This window comes from Panthera onca, chromosome F1 (genome assembly GCF_046562875.1).
Source record: "Panthera onca isolate mPanOnc1 chromosome F1, mPanOnc1 haplotype 2, whole genome shotgun sequence".
Classification (NCBI taxonomy): domain Eukaryota; kingdom Metazoa; phylum Chordata; class Mammalia; order Carnivora; family Felidae; genus Panthera; species Panthera onca.
Window position 1 is genome coordinate 58340408 of NC_138355.1, and position 17230 is coordinate 58357637.

Below are 17230 nucleotides of genomic sequence, written 5' to 3' on the forward strand. Positions count from 1 at the left end.
CTTAGATAATTTTTGTTTTTTGTTTTTATTTCATGTATATTTTTCTGAGATAGGGCCATGAGAAAGAACACTGTTAGTGGAAGTGAGAGAACCTAAGAAAAGAGGGATTCATATCCAAACGGTAGAAATTTTGGGTAAGGTACTGAGTGTTAAATTCAGTGGAGGTTGGGTTCTTTGGGATAAATCAGTCCACCAGACATCTTATAAGGAAGCAAGAAGAGAAGCCATTTGCAAATTGTTTAAGCAAGTGTTCCAGGCAATACACGTGATATGTTGCTTATGAAATTAGAAGGTTTGGAAGTCAGAAAAATGATGATGGGAGGATGTTCACAGAAAACAGGACTCTCAAGAGGAATGTGCTTCCAGAGAATACAGGACACTTAGCTTTTAAATAATTTTAAAATGTCAAGAAGCAAGCATAGCAAGGCACTAGTTGTTCATTGGACTAACTAGTCTGTAGATAAAGCTGCTTTGAGTATCTGAAGAAGCATTTTCCTTTCTGTGATGTGAATTCTGATGATAACAGGAAAGGAAGCACCAGTGAGTGGTATTTCTGTTGAAATGTTTGCCTGTAAGCTAAAGAATTTCATTTAAAAAGTCATAAATTAGAGCCAGTGTTCAATGCTGTTGAAACTAGTCTGTATTGAAACAGCGTCTTTGAAAACATTGAAAAGAAGTGAAATAAGTGTCAAAGAATGAAGTCATAATGAATAGACATTTTCAGCAGTAGTAATCCAAGGAAAAGCAACTGGCAGTCATCGTGCTACTATGGGGGAAGAAAGCCTACCAGTTCTCCAATTTTTCACATCCTTTATAATTTCCATTCTTTCCTCTTTTTTTCTTTCATAGAGGTTGGAAGTGCAGGGTGTTTGCTGATGGGTGGGAAGCCGAAAAAGGGATTCTGAAGAAGTAGGTTGGGGTCAGATTTTTAAGTCTTCTGTCTTCTGTTAGGGAATTTGGACTTTATTCCGTAGGGATTTGGGAGCCAGCTGTAAATTTTCATCAGTAAGCAACCTGATCGGATTTGATTCTTTGTAAGGAAGAGAAGGCTGAAGGGTGGAAAGACTGTCAGAAGACCAGCCGGTGGCTGGCTGTTGCCATAAAGCAAGAGGGAGACCTGAACTAAGGTGTAGTGAGGTGGGGGTTGGTGGAAGAGAGGAGCCAGGTTGGAGAGGTAGTTTCGAGGAATAGGTTGACTTGATTTGGGACTGACCTGATTCGGGACAGTTGTGAGGACCATGAGGTTTATGCCTTGGGAGAGTCAAAAGTGGTGACTGCTTCACAAAATCAAAACTATAAAAGGTGGAACATGTTTGAGAGATGAAGCCTTTATTTATTTACTTTATTGTATTTTAAATTCCAGTGTAGTTAACATACAGTATTCTATTAGCTTTCCATGTACAATAGAGCGAATCAGCACTTCCATACATCACACGGTGCTCGTCACGAGAAGTGGGCTTTTTAATCCCACCTCCAGTTTCACCCATTCCCCTCCCACCCTCCCCTCTAGAGCTGAAGACTTTTATGGGACCAAGTCTGCTCCAGGTTGTAGTCAGAATGAGAAGAATGACCCTAAAGAGCAGGTTAAAAACAGGAAGTGTAGGGAGAGCGCTGGCTTAGTGCAGGAAACATGAGCACAGAGGAGCAGACAGCCAGAATAGCAATGGACCTTGAGGCCCCTCGTTGCAGAAATTCATGAGTCCGGTATGTCTCTCTAGGGCCCTGAAATTTTAAGAACAACTGAACCCGTTTACCTAGTCAGGGAAGATGCCTACTGTACTTTAGAGAGTTTTTCACATGATTAGGTTTAAATGTTTTAGGTTTAAAGAATTGTCAGTTATTTGGAGAGAGTTCTATAATCCAGGACCTAAAGATCCCACTCTTGAACCAAATAAATGAAACCCCATATCAGCCACATACCAACATGTGAGAAGGCACATTGACTGATTCCTTGATTTTGACCCTGAGTGGTTTTTAAAAAGATTGTATTGAGGACGCTCTGTTTAAGGAAGCAACAAAATTTACATTTTGTATAAGAAAGGTTTTCATTAAAACTTTAAGTTTTAATCCCTTAGGGAATATCTCTTTCCTTCCTGCATTCAGAACACGTACCTATCTAGAGTGTTGTGCTTTCCCAATATATTGAATAGTCAAGATTTTAATAATCTGGAGCTGTTATTTTTTTTTCACATACTCTCCAAATTTGTGGTTATTCCTTTTGCTCGTTTCTTGAAAAGTTGACTAAATTTAGTCAAATTTCTTAGAATTTAAGGGTCTATTTCCTTAAAGGTGGGCCTGAAGCAACTATGTATATGATTAATTTTAAGTCTGTGAATCTTAAAAGAATAATATATTGGCTGCTGTTACAGGAAAGCATTGGCTGACTGTATGGGACTCAAACTCTTGAATTACACACTTGTGTGGTTTTCATTTATTCGAAGTTGCCAATATATCACGTTCACCTATGTTTATGATGAAGCCACGACAATAATTTTTGTTATAGTAAGGGAAAATGTTAGCTAGTTTTTTGTTAAAATGTAATTTTCTTTGTGATGGCTGGACAACAAATTTCTATAAAAAAGTCCCTTGGAGAAAAAATTACTGGGGGAGAAAAGGTTTTGTTTTTGTTCTTTTTTTTTTTTTTTTTTTCCTGATTTTTGTGATACGAACACTTGACATGTCAAACACAGAGGTAAGTTTGGGGGCTGTGTCTCTCATACATTTGTCATTAATGGCAGTCACATTGCCTTCATAGCTAGGTAATTAGTGATGGGAATACTTTTCAAATACCTGGCTTCTTTGGAATCTTAGTAACTTAGACCTAGACTCTGCACTGCTGTATTCTGTTAAAACTGGTTCAGAGACCTACTAAATTCCTGCTTTTGAAGTAAGAAACCTAGGAATGGAGGGACCCCTCACCAGCTCCCTAGGTGGTCCCCCAGAAGTTTTTAGGATTTAATTTCTTGGGGGAATGGAAGGCAGGCAAGCTGATAGAGAAGGATGCTGCCCTTAAATTGCCCCCGCATCACACGGCAACAGTGTTTTACTTGCACATGAAAGCAGCCCCGGCTGGAATGTGTGGAATGCTAACTTTGTAAATAATTCAGCTTCATGTTTGTTTACTGAAAATGCCTAAATGGATGAGAGTTTAGACAAAAGAGAGACTGCAAAGTTTGAAATGAGAATGAGCATGATTGTACATATTGCTGTTGATGGGAACAGCTTAAAGCCAGTTTCTCAACTCCTTTTAAAATAGGCTGTTTAGCTTGAACGTAGTGTGGTTTCAGATTTGGACAGCAGTTGTAATCAAAGCGAACTTATGTTTGGCACAGTGGTACGAGCAGCATGTTCACACGGGGGATGTATGGGTATGAGGGAAGAAAAGAACTAATTACGTAGCTTGTGCAGAAATCTTTAGTTACCATTAAAGTAAAAATTACTAACGGTGCCATATGTCTCCTGGCCCTGTTTTAAGAAATGTTCTATTTGAAGTTGAAGTGGATGCTTGTTTAGGATTTGCATCGGCGAGGTTGAAGCTTTTTTTAATTTTTAATTGTCCTGTGCATGGTGAGTCTTATGCTACATGCTTACCCTTAGATGGTGCATTTTTAAAAATCTAAAGAATATTTTGCTGTTTCTTGCTGAAAATCATCTATGGGTTTGTTGGGGGTTTTTGTTTTAGGGTTTGATTTGGCTTTTTTGTTTGTTTTGTTTTTTTGTTTTGAGTTGTAGGCAGCTGAGAATGTTTATGGGGATGCATGACGAATTAGATGGTAGCAAAGGCCTGGAACCTGACTGCCTGGGTTGAAACCCTTTGGTCTGCCATTTACTGTGTATGCATTACTTACCCAAACCAAGCCTCAGGTTTCTTGTGTGTTTAAGATAATCATTCTAGTAGTAGTAAACATCTCCTAGAGATAACAGAGAGTCAACTGAGTTAGTATAGGTAAAGTGCTTAGAACAGTGCTTAAATAAATGCTGGCAGTCTTTCTTTAAATTTTGTGTTCCTTGTATTTACTTCTTATTTTTCCTAACAGATAGTAGTCAAAAATGAATTTCAGTTGGAAACCAATTTGAAAAGAAACTGTTACTGCTTATGAATTTTTGGATTATCCAATAATTTAATAAAAATTATGTTTAGATTTGGAAAGTTCTCTCTCATTTTAAGTGTATCTACTCTAGTAATGTATAATTCTTACAAAATAATAAAACTCGGTTTTGAGGACCTAGAAATTTGTCTACTTTTTCTTCCACATTTTAAGCTATGCTTAAGCTAACTCTGTTACTGACAAGATTTTTCTTGCCAAGGAAAGTTTGGTTTCTAAACGGGTGTTTTCGTCCTATGGTATTTGAAGGCTCTCATCTTTGTGAACACTGTGAACATCATTAGAAGATTACACATGTCCCTAGTTGGGGATTCTGTTCATATATGTGATGATTAGGGGCATTACTAAATAGGAAAGGTGGTAGAGGGACCAGGAGGGGGCTTGTTAGTGTTTGTTTTGTTCCAGGTACTGAAAGTGGTTTTTATATAATTACCATTTGAAGAAGTACTGGAATTCTCATTTTACAGGTGAGAAACCCCAAATCAGAAATATTAAGTGACTTGCCCCAGGTCACATTGATAGTAATTGGTAGAATCTGGATTAAAACTTTGTCTGTATTGCCCCAGAATCATTTCAGTCATTTGTGCCTGCCACTATTAAGAAGATTTGAGGTACTTCTGTTTAGAAGCAGAACTGAAAACTGTGTCCTCCCCTCTCTCACCTGAATGAGCTAGAAGAGATGGGTCTGGCTAGTGAGCAACATGGTCCCTCCCCCACCCCCGCCCCAGCCCCAGCCCCAGCCCAGAAGGAGGATGATGGGAGAGATGGTTTGCAGTCTGTTTTTTTCCCTGGGTCTCACATCCCCTTTGTTGGATGGGTAACAGCACATGCAGACTGATAGGTTTAAAAAAAACCAATTTTAATGTTTATTCATTTTTGAGAGAGAGCACGAGCAGGGGAGAGGCAGAAAGAGGGGAGACACAGACTCTGAAGCAGGTTCTAGGCTCCAAGCTGTCAGCACAGAGCCTAACATGCGGGGCTCAAACTCTTGAACCGTGAGATGGTGACCTGAGCTGAAGTCAGACGCTTAACTGAATTGTTAAGGAAGATAAAAATATTACCACGGTAGAACATTTCAGAATTATAAAACAAACTCATTAAACTCGTTTAAGGAATTCTTCATAAGTTTACTGTTAGACTTGACTTTCTATTCTTTTATCAAGGAATTAATTAAAATTTACTGGGTATCAAATGCATTCTGTATTTAATCACTGTTTGCCTAATAGAAATTTTAGAATCTTTTTTCCCCCCTATTACTTTATAGAAATTTTCAAACAGGAAGAAAGTAAGGAAAGACCAGTGTTTCTCTCACGAGGTTCTAAATTTGTTGACACTTGTCTGTGTGTTTGTTTTATAGAGCTATCTGCCTGTCTTTATTCCCGTCTAGTTTTTGTTTGGGGTGATTATTGGAAGGTAATACCCATACTGTCCTAGAAATTCTCTCTTTTTCACAGCTTTATTGGGATAAAATTCATATATCATACAATTCAGAAGTTTCATTTATAACTAAACCAGGTGTCTTGAACAAGGAATCCAGGTTCTAAATCTGTCTGTCACATCATGTCTTTCAGCTTTCTCCTCTGTGCCCTTTCACTGTAAGTGGAAAGTTAGGACCAAAGGTCAGGATTTAAGTTAAACTTTTTTTGGCATAACTGTTTCATAGGTGTGATACTTAAATGTATAGTTAGTATGCTGTCACATCAGGAGCCAGATTATCAGAATGTCCCATATTAGTGATTGTCCTGTTTCATTTGGTTCAAGTGGTAATAAATTTTTCCTTATTAAAGGTGCATTTTCCCCTCTACAGTTAGAGAGTAATTTCTGGGGATGAATAATATGAAAGGAGCAAATATACCTTTCCCCATCTATCTTTTGTCGTTTAGCGCCAAGTGATGACCCCTGCTTAAAACAGGTATGTTACTGGAATTTGCAGAATGGTGATTTTCTCATTTATTTCTACTTACTTTTTTAGGAATATGTTTTAAGTTCCAAAAGATGAGGGTTAATGTTCCTTTCCTTTTAATTATTGCTTTCCAGAGTAAGGTGTTGGCTTAACTGTCATCTCCAGTAGAAGCAAGTGAACCTTCTCCCCGCCCCCACCTTTTTTCTTTGCCTTTGTTTAATATCACAGACATAAGAATGAGTGTCTAGTTTTTCAGTATTTTAGTATCATTATGCGTCTTTTGATGTTTAAATTCACAAATGTAACAATGAGAACCAGTGCAAACTAGCTTCTTGTGCCGTTCTGACATGACCTCATTTTTCTTGGCATACTTTCTTGGTTTCTGGGACAATAAGCTCTTAGATTACAGACCCAGAATCACATGCTTTTCCGGGAGTTTGAGTGAGGACTGTCCATATATTTTTAAATCTTTTGTTGATTTCAGTAGGTAGATTGGGAGTGTGCATATTTCTACTAGATATTACTTACTTTTATTTATATTTCATAGTTTTACAAAGAACTTTTACAGTGTTTTCTCACTTAAACCTTTTAACAAATTTATGATATTAAAACATCAGTGTCTGTTTTCTAGATGAATACTAGGCTTTCCTAATTAGTTTATAAATCTGAATTCTCATCTATGTACTATGTAGTATAGCTAGTAAAAGAATGGGCTTTAAGAGACTAATTGGCAGAGTGTATTCTGAATGTTTCAAGCTCCTAACTGAGTCTAAAAATACATAGAGCACTTGTGTCAAAAAGGCTCCTTGAGGTGTTAAACATTTGTCTTCCTGGCAGTTTAGTCAACTTCAACTTAACAATTCTTAAGATATTATAAACAATGAGGAGATGCTCCATTGCATGGATGTTTTCTCAGATTTAACTCTGAAGTGAGGTGTTTAGATAGCAATTTAGAATAGAAGCCACCAAATAGAATCACTTTGAGCAAAGGCATATGTATTGCGTACATAGTAAAACCAAGGGCAGCAAATGAAGTTAAAATAAAAAAGAATGCAGCACAATGAAAAAAAAAAACTGCATCAAAGAAACTTTTTTTTTTTTAAGGAATAGGAGTCCTGAATTCTTGGCAAGCTACACAGAATTAGGTTTTCTTAGAGAACTTTATACATTTAACATGTGCTTGGACTATACCTAAAGGTGACATAGTTTTAGCATCTTGATCTTTTCTAGTTTGCTTGGATTTTATTAGTGACCTGTTTAAATTTGTAAACTGTACAAGAACCTGGAAGCTATATAATAGCTAACAAAAACAAAGCACAAATGGGCTTGTTGCCTGGAATACCATTCTAGTAATATAGTTAAGGCGAATTAAAATAAGTTTGTGAAGGAATGAAGAAGGCACAAATTGGTCAAGACAATTAGAAATTGCTTATAAAAAATTCTTTGAGAATCAGAGAAAAGTTGAGTGTGTACGGATATGGGATCTTCCCTGTAAGCTTGACTCCACTAGAACTGTTACACATTCTAGATTGAAAATTTTAATGCTTCATGATGAAATTTCCAATCCTTTATGGTTAGTGGGATGTTTTAATATCTGACATGATGAGAAAATCATTGATGTCCTTATTCAAATTATAAACATTTGGGGCTGTATTTCACTTTTGTTAATTTCTGCCAGAGTATATCTTTCGTGTCAGGGATCTCCCATATATCCTTCATTTCTCCAGCAGAACTTTTGGATAAGTGGTAGTCAGTAATCAGGAGATTACTAACTACAGCTATAAACAGCTTACAGAAAATTTGTAACAACAAAGGTATTAAGGTGAATTTAGCCAGTGTGTTAAGAATCTTTTTTAATTTAGGTGAAACTAAATTAAAATGAAAACTGAACTTTCTTCTCAGGGAAAGCAATGAAATCACAACTATTGCTGATTGCTAAATATAGATGTGATTATACTGTTTATTGTTTTAGGATTTGACTTTAATTTTCCCCTTCAAAATTGAAATGAGGTTAAGCTCTTAATTATTTGGTATTAGACTAATGAATAATTCCAAACCTCTGTTTTCAGTTTTCTTTTCATTAGCTGCCAATGTATGTTTGAACCTTGAAATGGAAGCTGATTAACGTTTTTAAGGGTTGTCATCATCAAAATTGACACAGACTGCTTCTGTATGATCTTGATTAAATATTTGTATAAAACCAGGCCAATGAGAGAAGGGACTATTTTGTTTCCTTGTATCATGTGGTTTTCATTAAGTTTTTGCATTTAATCAGTTCTCTTTTTCAGTTGATGTAGGCCCAGAGAGTTATCTCGTAGGTTGCTTTTGGTTATTGAATTAGTACTGCCTGCAGCAACACTGACAGGCTTTACAAGCTGCTAAATTTTGATCCTTCCAGTCTACATGTTTAATGTTAATACAATGTCCATCTGATGATAGTAAATATATACATATATATGTAGTGAATATATATAGTATAGTGAATACATATAGATATGCACTATATACCAAGGTTAAGGGAATTATCTTTAATTTCTTTCAAGTCCTAGATGTCTAAACCCTCTGATTTTCAGTGTTGTAATCAATAGTTCACTGTGATTCAAATCCAGAACTCTTTGGTTTTCATTCCTGGTGTGAAAATAATGCATCAGATTACCTCTACCTCTGTTTTATAAGCAAAAAACCCAAAAACAAACGAAAAACCTAATTCTCATGTCGTCTTAACACATAATGAAATCTACTTACAAATCACTTTAGGCAAGTTTTTCCAATGAATGACACATACAGGATTTCCCTTGGCGTCCTTATTTTCTTATATTTATCTCTGATGCATCTTTTCTTTGTGGATGCTCTAGATATTCAGGAATTTTTTATACTTAATGGCAGATCATCTTTATGGAAAAAAAAAGTAAATTGACAGTATGTAAATCTATTGTGTAAGATAATTTTCCCAAGTTTTGACTTTTATAGATGGCATTTTCAGTGTATTTTAGTACTTATTCTACTATGTAATGTATAGGTTATAACAGGTAATATGGTAATATAGAGAGTTGTTATCAATTAAGTTGTAGAGCAGTATAGCATTACAGAAAGAGCTTGGACTTGGAATCCTGGATTTTGGTTTGAGTATTGACTCAGCCATTTATTAACTGAACTTGAGTAAGTTGCTTCACTTCTTTGAGCCTTAACTTCCTTATAGAAGATGTGAGAAAGACAATCGCTGTCTGGCTAGGAATCTTAAGAGACTTAGAAAAAAGGCAATATTATGTAAGCTGTCCGGCATATAATAGCTTCCTAGTATAATTCATGTTTTTAATATTTTTTTTTTTCATTTGAAAAAGTTGGAAAGGAAAACAGAATCATATGGTTAATAAAACCAGAGGGTGCCTTAGGGGAGATTTTTGGGAAAGATCTTAGCGGACGGAGGCTTGTAAAACTTCTATTTGTGAAAATGATTGAGGGATAGTTCGTTTTCTCCTTTCTTGCTGTCCTGTTTTTTTCTGTTTAAATTGATTTTTACTTATCCATGTGGTTTAAAAGGCCTCATTTTGCCAAAAGGGTTATTTATTATAAAACAGTTTTCTGCCTCCTTCTGCCTACTTTCTACGACTCCTACCCTAGGACAACCACTTGTTACTCTTTTAGCTGTTATATTGGCTTTTACACATCTCTGTATTCTTTTTTTTTTTTTTAATATGAAATTTATTGTCAAATTGGTTTCCATACAACACCCAGTGCTCCTCCCAATAGGTGCCCTCCTAACCCTCCCCTCCCTCCCACCCTCAATCAACCCTCAGTTTATTCTCAGTTTTTAAGAGTCTCTTATGGTTTGGCTCCTTCCCTCTCTCTCTCTTTTTTTTTTCCCTTCCCCTCCCCAATGGTCTTCTGTTAAGTTTCTCAGGATCCACATAAGAGTGAAAACATATGGTATCTGTCTTTCTCTGTATGACTTATTTCACTTAGCATAACACTCTCCAGTTCCATCCATGTTGCTACAAAAGGCCATATTTCATTCTTTCTCGTTGCCACATAGTATTCCATTGTGTATATAAACCATAATTTCTTTATCCATTCATCAGTTGATGGACATTTAGGCTCCTTCCATAATTTGGCTATTGTTGAAAGTGCTGCTATAAACATTGGGGTACAGGTGCCCCTATGCGTCAACACTCCTATATCCCTTGGGTAAATTCCTAGTAGTGCTGTTGCTGGGTCATTAGGGTAGATCTATTTTTAATTTTTTGAGGAACCTCCACACTGTTTTCCAGAGTGGCTGCACCAATTTGCATTCCCACCAACAGTGCAAGAGGGTTCCCGTTTCTCCACATCCTCTCCAGCATCTGTAGTCTCCTGATTTGTTCATTTTAGCCACTCTGACTGGCGTGAGGTGATATCTCATTGTGGTTTTGATTTGTATTTCCCTGATGAGGAGTGACGTTGAGCATCTTTTCATGTGCCTGTTGGCCATCTGGATGTCTTCTTTATCATGTGTTCTGCCCATTTCTTCACTGGATTATTTGTTTTTCGGGTGTGGAGTTTGGTGAGTTCTTTATAGATTTTGGAAACTAGCCCCTTGTCTGATATGTCATTTGCAAATATCTTTTCCCATTCCATCGGGTTGCCTTTTAGTTTTGCTGATTGTTTCCTTTGCAGTGCAGGTTTTTATCTTCATGAGGTCCCAATAGTTCATTTTTGCTTTTAATTCCCTTGCCTTTGTGTCAAGTAAGAAATTGCTGCAGCTGAGGTCAGAGAGGTTTTTTCCTGCTTTCTCCTCTAGGGTTTTGATGGTTTCCTGTCTCACATTCAGGTCCTTCATCCATTTTGAGTTTATTTTTGTGAATGGTGTAAGAAAGTGGTCTAGTTTCATTCTGCATGTTGCTATCCAGTTCTCCCAGCACCATTTGTTAAAGAGAATGCCTTTTTTCCATTGGATATTCTTTCCTGCTTTGTCAAAGATTAGTTGGCCATACTTTTGTGGGTCCAATTCTGGAGTCTCTATTCCATTCCATTGGTCTATGTGTCTGTTTTTGTGCCAATACCATACTATCTTGATTACAGCTTTGTAGTAGAGGCTAACGTCTGGGATTGTGATGCCTTCCACTTTGGTCTTCTTCAAAATGACTTTGGCTATTCGGGGTCTTTTGTGATTCCATACAAATTTTAGGATTGCTTGTTCTAGCTTCAAGAAGAATGCTTGGTGCAATTTTGATTGGAATTGCATTGAATACACATCTCTATTCTTAACTCGTTTCTTTTCTGTTTTTTCCTGAAGTTAATTATTGTCTTGGTCTTGGTATGTAACTTTCTTAGTTTAGGTTTTCATAATCAATCTACCTCAGGTAATACATCTATTTTAATTATTTTCTTTGAGATATTCTCTCCTGGAGTCTTCCGTTCTTTCTCTGGGCTGATTGTGCTCTGAGGCTGCTTCACAGTTGTCATCCTGGGACTTAAGTTTTTTGTGATCCTTAGAGTTTTCTGGATTGGATTCCATATTTCCTGGATCTCATTCCTTCTTCTTTCTTGGTTTACTCCCACTGTTTTGATAAAGCATATCCTCCATGTTTTTGTCAGGTTAAAATGATGGTCATGCTCCAGATTGTCTGCCTGATGCTTAGTTACCATTCTGGAGTCTCCATTTTCTCTCATCCTGCAGTTTCTCTTCTCCTTCCTGTGTTGGATCTCCTAGTTTTTCTATCCTGTGTCTTTCTCTTCTTGGTTTACCCCACCTTTTTGTGGAGGACATTCTCAGTAGTTTCCTGAGAACTACTAGAAGTAAACTTTTGGGTAACTTGTATGTCTGAAAGTACCTCTGTTCTGTCCTCATACTTGAATAACAATGTATCTAGGTATCAAATTTTAAATTGGAATTTATTTTCCTTCAGCATTTTGAAAGAATTTGTCTCTTTCCTGCATCCAGGATTGCTATAGGAAGATCTGTATCTATTTTGATTCCTGATCATCTCTAAGTATGTGACTTGTTTTCCTTCTGAAAGCTTATAGGATATTCTTTTAGTATCTGTAATTCTGAAATTTTACAGATGACCTTGATGTGGCTTGGTTTTTCTTTTGTATTTTGGACCTTCAGGAAGGCTCTTTTCGTTCTGGAAATGTGTGTCCTTTACTTTTGGGAAATTTTTCTGGAAGTGTTTCATTGATTTTCCTCCCCTCCTTTTTGGCATTCTTTCTGTATAATTGTTATTTTGTATGTTGAACCCCCTGAACTCATCCTCCTGTTTTCCACTACTTTTTTTCTTTTTACACTATTTTCCTCACTTTTATCTTCTCACCCTTGTATTCATTTTTTATTTCTTCCATCACATTTTTAATTTCAAGGTCTTTGTTATTCTGTTAATGTTTCTTTTTAAATAGCAAACTACTTTTGTTTTGTGGGTGCACTGTAATCTCCTAACTTTGAGGATATTAATGGTATTTTCCCCTAAACTTTCTTCTCTCTGAACAGTGTTGCTTTCCTACAAGTTGCTTTCGAAACATTTGTGTTTGTTATACTCTGTTTTCTTTCTGATAATCCTAAAATGTCTATTCATGATTAGAACAAATACTCCCAGAGGCGATTGAAGTTCTGAACCATGTGGGTGTTACCCATGTGACATGAACTTTAGTATAACATTCTCTCGATTATTTATTAGCAACTGGCTAGATTTTCTCTAGAGCCTTCCTGATCTTCTGTCTGAAGGAAAGGGTCTGCCTCCCAGTATTTCAGGAGCCCAATGTGAGAAGGGGGCTGGGACTCATTATTGGGGGGCAGGGGATATAACTGAATCCCCTGTTTCTGGTATGTACATGTGCCTTCATCTGTGCCCACCTGTGACCTCTCCAGAGGTTGAACAGTCTTCCACCAAGCTTGTGTGAGACTGGGAGGAGATCCAGAGATCTGATTCCTCTCAACATCACGTTTGCCCAGTTCTTTTTATTTTGATCCTTCCATTCCTACCCTCACTTCCAAAAGTATCCAGTCAATGCCAGTTCCTGGGGGTTTTGTTGGTTGGTTGGTTGGTTTTTGAAGATCCTACAGTGTAAACTGGGTTGGTTGCAGCTTGACAATTGCAGTGTTAGGAGTCAGCTTTCTTGGGTTTGCCGGGGTAGTCCCGTCTTGCTTCCACCTTCTAAAATTGTGTTGCTGTTGTCTATTTGGACCTTCTCCTTGTGGATTATATCTTCAAAACAACAAATCACTCTTCTGTTGTTTTATTGAGTTTTGCAGTTGAGCAAGACTGGTTGTTTCTGTTTAAACTATCCCCTTATGTGCCCCCCCTGCCTTTTTTCTTGCTGTGTATTTCTTTAGCAAGTGTAGGCATAGAGAGTAAAGGGTTATCCTTTTGTTTTTAAGACAGAGTTTTCTTTCTTGAACTGCCATCATGACAGATACTATAGGAAAAAGTCTGTTTTTAAAATGTATTAACCCATACTTGTTTATACTGAGTTTTCTATTGTCTGGTTTTTTTTTTCCTCTCCATATTTTTGCTTCACAGAATAAAAATACAACTGTAATATGAAATCTTGAATGATGGCAATTTATAAAATATCCAGTGATGTGTCTAACATTGGATTTCCAAAACTTAAAATCTTTTCTCTCTAGCTATAAAGTGTACTTGGTTTTGTAGCAGTGAGTGAAACTCACTAAGAAATATTTGTTCTTTATAGACTGGTGATTCTCAGACTTTAGCAAGTGTCAGAAGCACCGGATGGCTTATGAAAGAGACTGCAGGCTCCAACCTCTAGTTTCTGAGTCAGTAGACTTGGAGTGGGGTCTGAGGTTTTCAATTTCTAACGAGTGATACTGATGCTAATGCTGCTGGTCTGGGGACCACACTTGGAAAATTACTGATATAGATGATACTGAATGCTTAAAAAACAAAACAGTACCACCAGAATTCCCCAGTAAAGCTTTACTTCATTGTTATTTTTCAAATTGATCAATTGAGAGATGCTTTGAATTTATTGTTGTTGTTCTCCTTGCCTAAAATACATGTTCACATAATTGTCTTTCAAGACAAGCATGGTCTCACCATTTTAATTAAGGAGTCCTTTCCTTTGGTCCACTATTGTTTCTTTCTTTCTGAACTACGGGTTTGAGGCTTTGTCCCTTCCCACCCTTCCTGCCTCCCTCATTTCTTCAGGTGCTAAGAGCTTTAGTGGCACCGCCTGGTAGAGGAGTAACTCAGTCCAGCAGAAGTTGGCTGTCAGGATGAGCTCTCATGTAGGAACAGTCTGGATTGAGCTCAGTCATGTGAGATCTGCCTTCTGGTTGGTAACATGTTGATAGCATGTTGGGTGCATTTGTCTGAACACGGAAGCTTACCGTTGAGATTGCATATTTATACGTAAACACGAACGTCAACGTCAGGGTAAGTCTTTACTAGTCAGTAACTTGCATGTGGCTATACCAGGAAGCATACATTTTTTAGAATTTACTTGAAAACTGAATGATTAATTTGGCAGGGAGGTGTTTTAATTGTTGTGTCAAAGTAGGTCCCTTCATGGGAACAACTCTTTCTCGTAATTAAGGTGAGGAGATTAGCAAACAAAACTTCAGTTGAAGCAAAGAAAATAAAAATAGCCTTTTTTCCGGTTAAGTAACTTAATCTAACAGAAGCAAAAATAGTTTTAGGAAAGTAGGTTTGATATTGTAGAAACGAGGGATGGGAAGGTGTTAGCATACTCCATGAGGAGAGTTACAGATTTCCTTCTTACTTGATTGCTCCCCTATGGGTGTGGCAGGAGAGCCTTTAGAACTGTTTTACTGTTGGTTTTTAACCAGCACAGATATTTTTTGTTCTTTACGTTGGTTAAATTATAGTACAAGTATGCCTTTTGACATACTAAGTCAATTCTGAAATTTTTGCTCACATTTATTTATATGCTCTCCAGTCTTCCCATTATATTTGGGTACAAGCTCTGCTTGATTCTTTGATCCCAGGAAGACACGAGTAATCCAGTAGGACATGTTTTCTGGTTTGTAATAGTGTCCTTTTCTTTCTTTCTTTTTTTTTTTTTTCCCCCTAAATGGAGTGACTGTTTCAGGGCTATGTTTTTTAAAATAAAAGGTAGCTTCAGAATTAGATAAGTAGTCTCTTGTAACCTAGAAAATGTCTTTAATATCTTTTCTCTTAAAAATTGCATAGCCCCAATAAAGATAACACTATTTTCTAACCAAATATCCTGGGTTCTTACATGTTTAGGGAGATTTTTCCAACATTGTGTATTTTTGTAAATGGTATAAATAGAAAGGCATAGACTGTTAGCTCCAGGAAGACAGGGACTTTGTTTTGTTCATCAGTGTATTTCCAACATGAAGAACAGTGCTTGATACACAGTTTTCAGTAAATGTTTGTGGAATGAAGGAAAGAAATCCCAGAGCTTGAGTTCCGCATATATTGTATTACTTAATTAATACCACAAGGTGGTACTGTTGTACCATGAAATGAAAGGCTGTAATTCTCAGGCCGTCATACAGTTGTACGTAAATCCTGTAAATAAGTAAAATGAATTGACTTCCTATTATGTTTATTGCCTGTTTCAGTTATTTATCATTTTAGCATGTGATTAGTCTTTTGATTACATAATTAGGTCAGGCAATGAGATCATAACTTAAATAAAGAACATTTGGTTCAAATTTTTATCAAGTGTTAAATGAGATAACATCTATAAAAATCTAGCACAGAACCAAGTTACTTTTCCTTTTATTTCTTGTTTTGGGGGGTTAGAAGCCTTTGTTAAATTTCTGTTTGTTTTAAAATAATTTGCCAACATTTTTCTAATAGTCACTGAATGTTAAGTAATATTTGTTGGTTTTGATTGCCAGATTTTAAAAAATTGGCAATAAACCTAGATTTTACTATATTCCCTCCCCCTGCAAAAAAATTATTTTGCTTTCATTGTTCCTTTATGGGGTTAAAATACTAACGTATAGCTCTATTACATATTTATGCATATATTATAGTATATAAATTAAATCAGTCTATAATTTGTCTTGTTTTCATTCCTATTGTAAAAGTAAGTGTTGATAAGTTTGTTTTGTAGCTTGGGTTTTATTATTTCCTTATAATTAAATTGCCTTTTGATATTTTGGTTCTGTAATTGCCTTCAGACTGAAGGGAAATCAGAAGAGGGCCCTGGATGGACAATCCTACGAGATGATTTCATGATGGGAGCGTCCATGAAAGACTGGGACAAAGAAAGCGATGGCGCGGATAACAGCAGACCGGGGTCTGGAAGCGACTCCGACACATAGGCTGTAGAGGAAACGCATATACCGTCGTTGTATTTTTCCTAGAAAAATACCTCATGCTCTCTGAGTTGGACATTTATAAAGCTAAAATTTGTAAGAAATCCAGAAGACTTTTACTATTACCAACTTGGTGTTTTTCCTTTTCATGAAAACTTTGTGAAAATTAGGTTTTCGGACTGTGTATACTTTTAAGCATTGTTGCTCAAAACATTTGTGAAAAGAAGTGTTCCTTATTGATCAGCGAGATGGCACAATTTGCCAGGACATTGTAAGTTTTACACGCTGGTCTGGACATTGGTGTTTTGTTCCAGTTTCACTAGTTTCTAGAAATACAGTGCTCCTCATAATTAAAAATGAACTCCTTGAAGTCAGTATGTTTCAGCTTTCCAACTTCTTAGACCTGTGTGTGTGTGTTTGCAGCAGGGGGTGGATTTGGGGTATTGGTTAGGGTGAGCTATTGAGCAAACCCGTGTAGTGACATTCAAAGTGATACAGTATTTCTGATTCAGGGTGATGATTTCATTTTTAGATCTTCTGGTTAGTAAGATTTAAGGAGCACACCAAATCTTTACTTTTATATTACGGCCCTTTATATGCTGAGTAATACATATATAATGGTTTAGGTTTATCTTAAGTGTTAGGTTATTTTTGTGTGAGAGACTTACTGGGGCGGAAATTCTCATGTTTAACTTATGCGGTGAGGCCTAATTTCTTAGAAAGCATATTTGACATGTTTTAGCTCCCCCCACCCCCTTTTCCCTGTTTTTGGGTTAGCTTAAGTTCTCTTTTATGGTCTGACTGAAACCAGTGAAATGGCAGTTAGACTGCTGGCAGTCTGCTTCAGAATCCTCTATGGGATTGGAGATTCAGGTCTTTATTGTTGCCTTAAAAGTGATTACATTGGGTGACTTAGTATCTAGCTGTTAAACAAAAAGAAAAGAGAAAGCAAGACTGTTGAATATCATTCCA

The 17230-nt window shown here is 36.7% G+C and overlaps 1 protein-coding gene across 1 annotated transcript in view; it reads left to right on the top strand.

Moving 5' to 3' along the window:
- RRP15 (ribosomal RNA processing 15 homolog) overlaps window positions 1–16628 on the top strand; it is a 39442-nt gene extending 22814 nt beyond the window's left edge. Inside the window, exon 5 of the mRNA XM_060644377.3 lies at window positions 16121–16628. Coding sequence (XP_060500360.2) covers window positions 16121–16264 — 144 coding nt within the window. The 3' untranslated portion in view covers window positions 16265–16628. The remainder of the gene's footprint in view (window positions 1–16120) is intronic.
- Window positions 16629–17230: the final 602 nt, after the last annotated feature.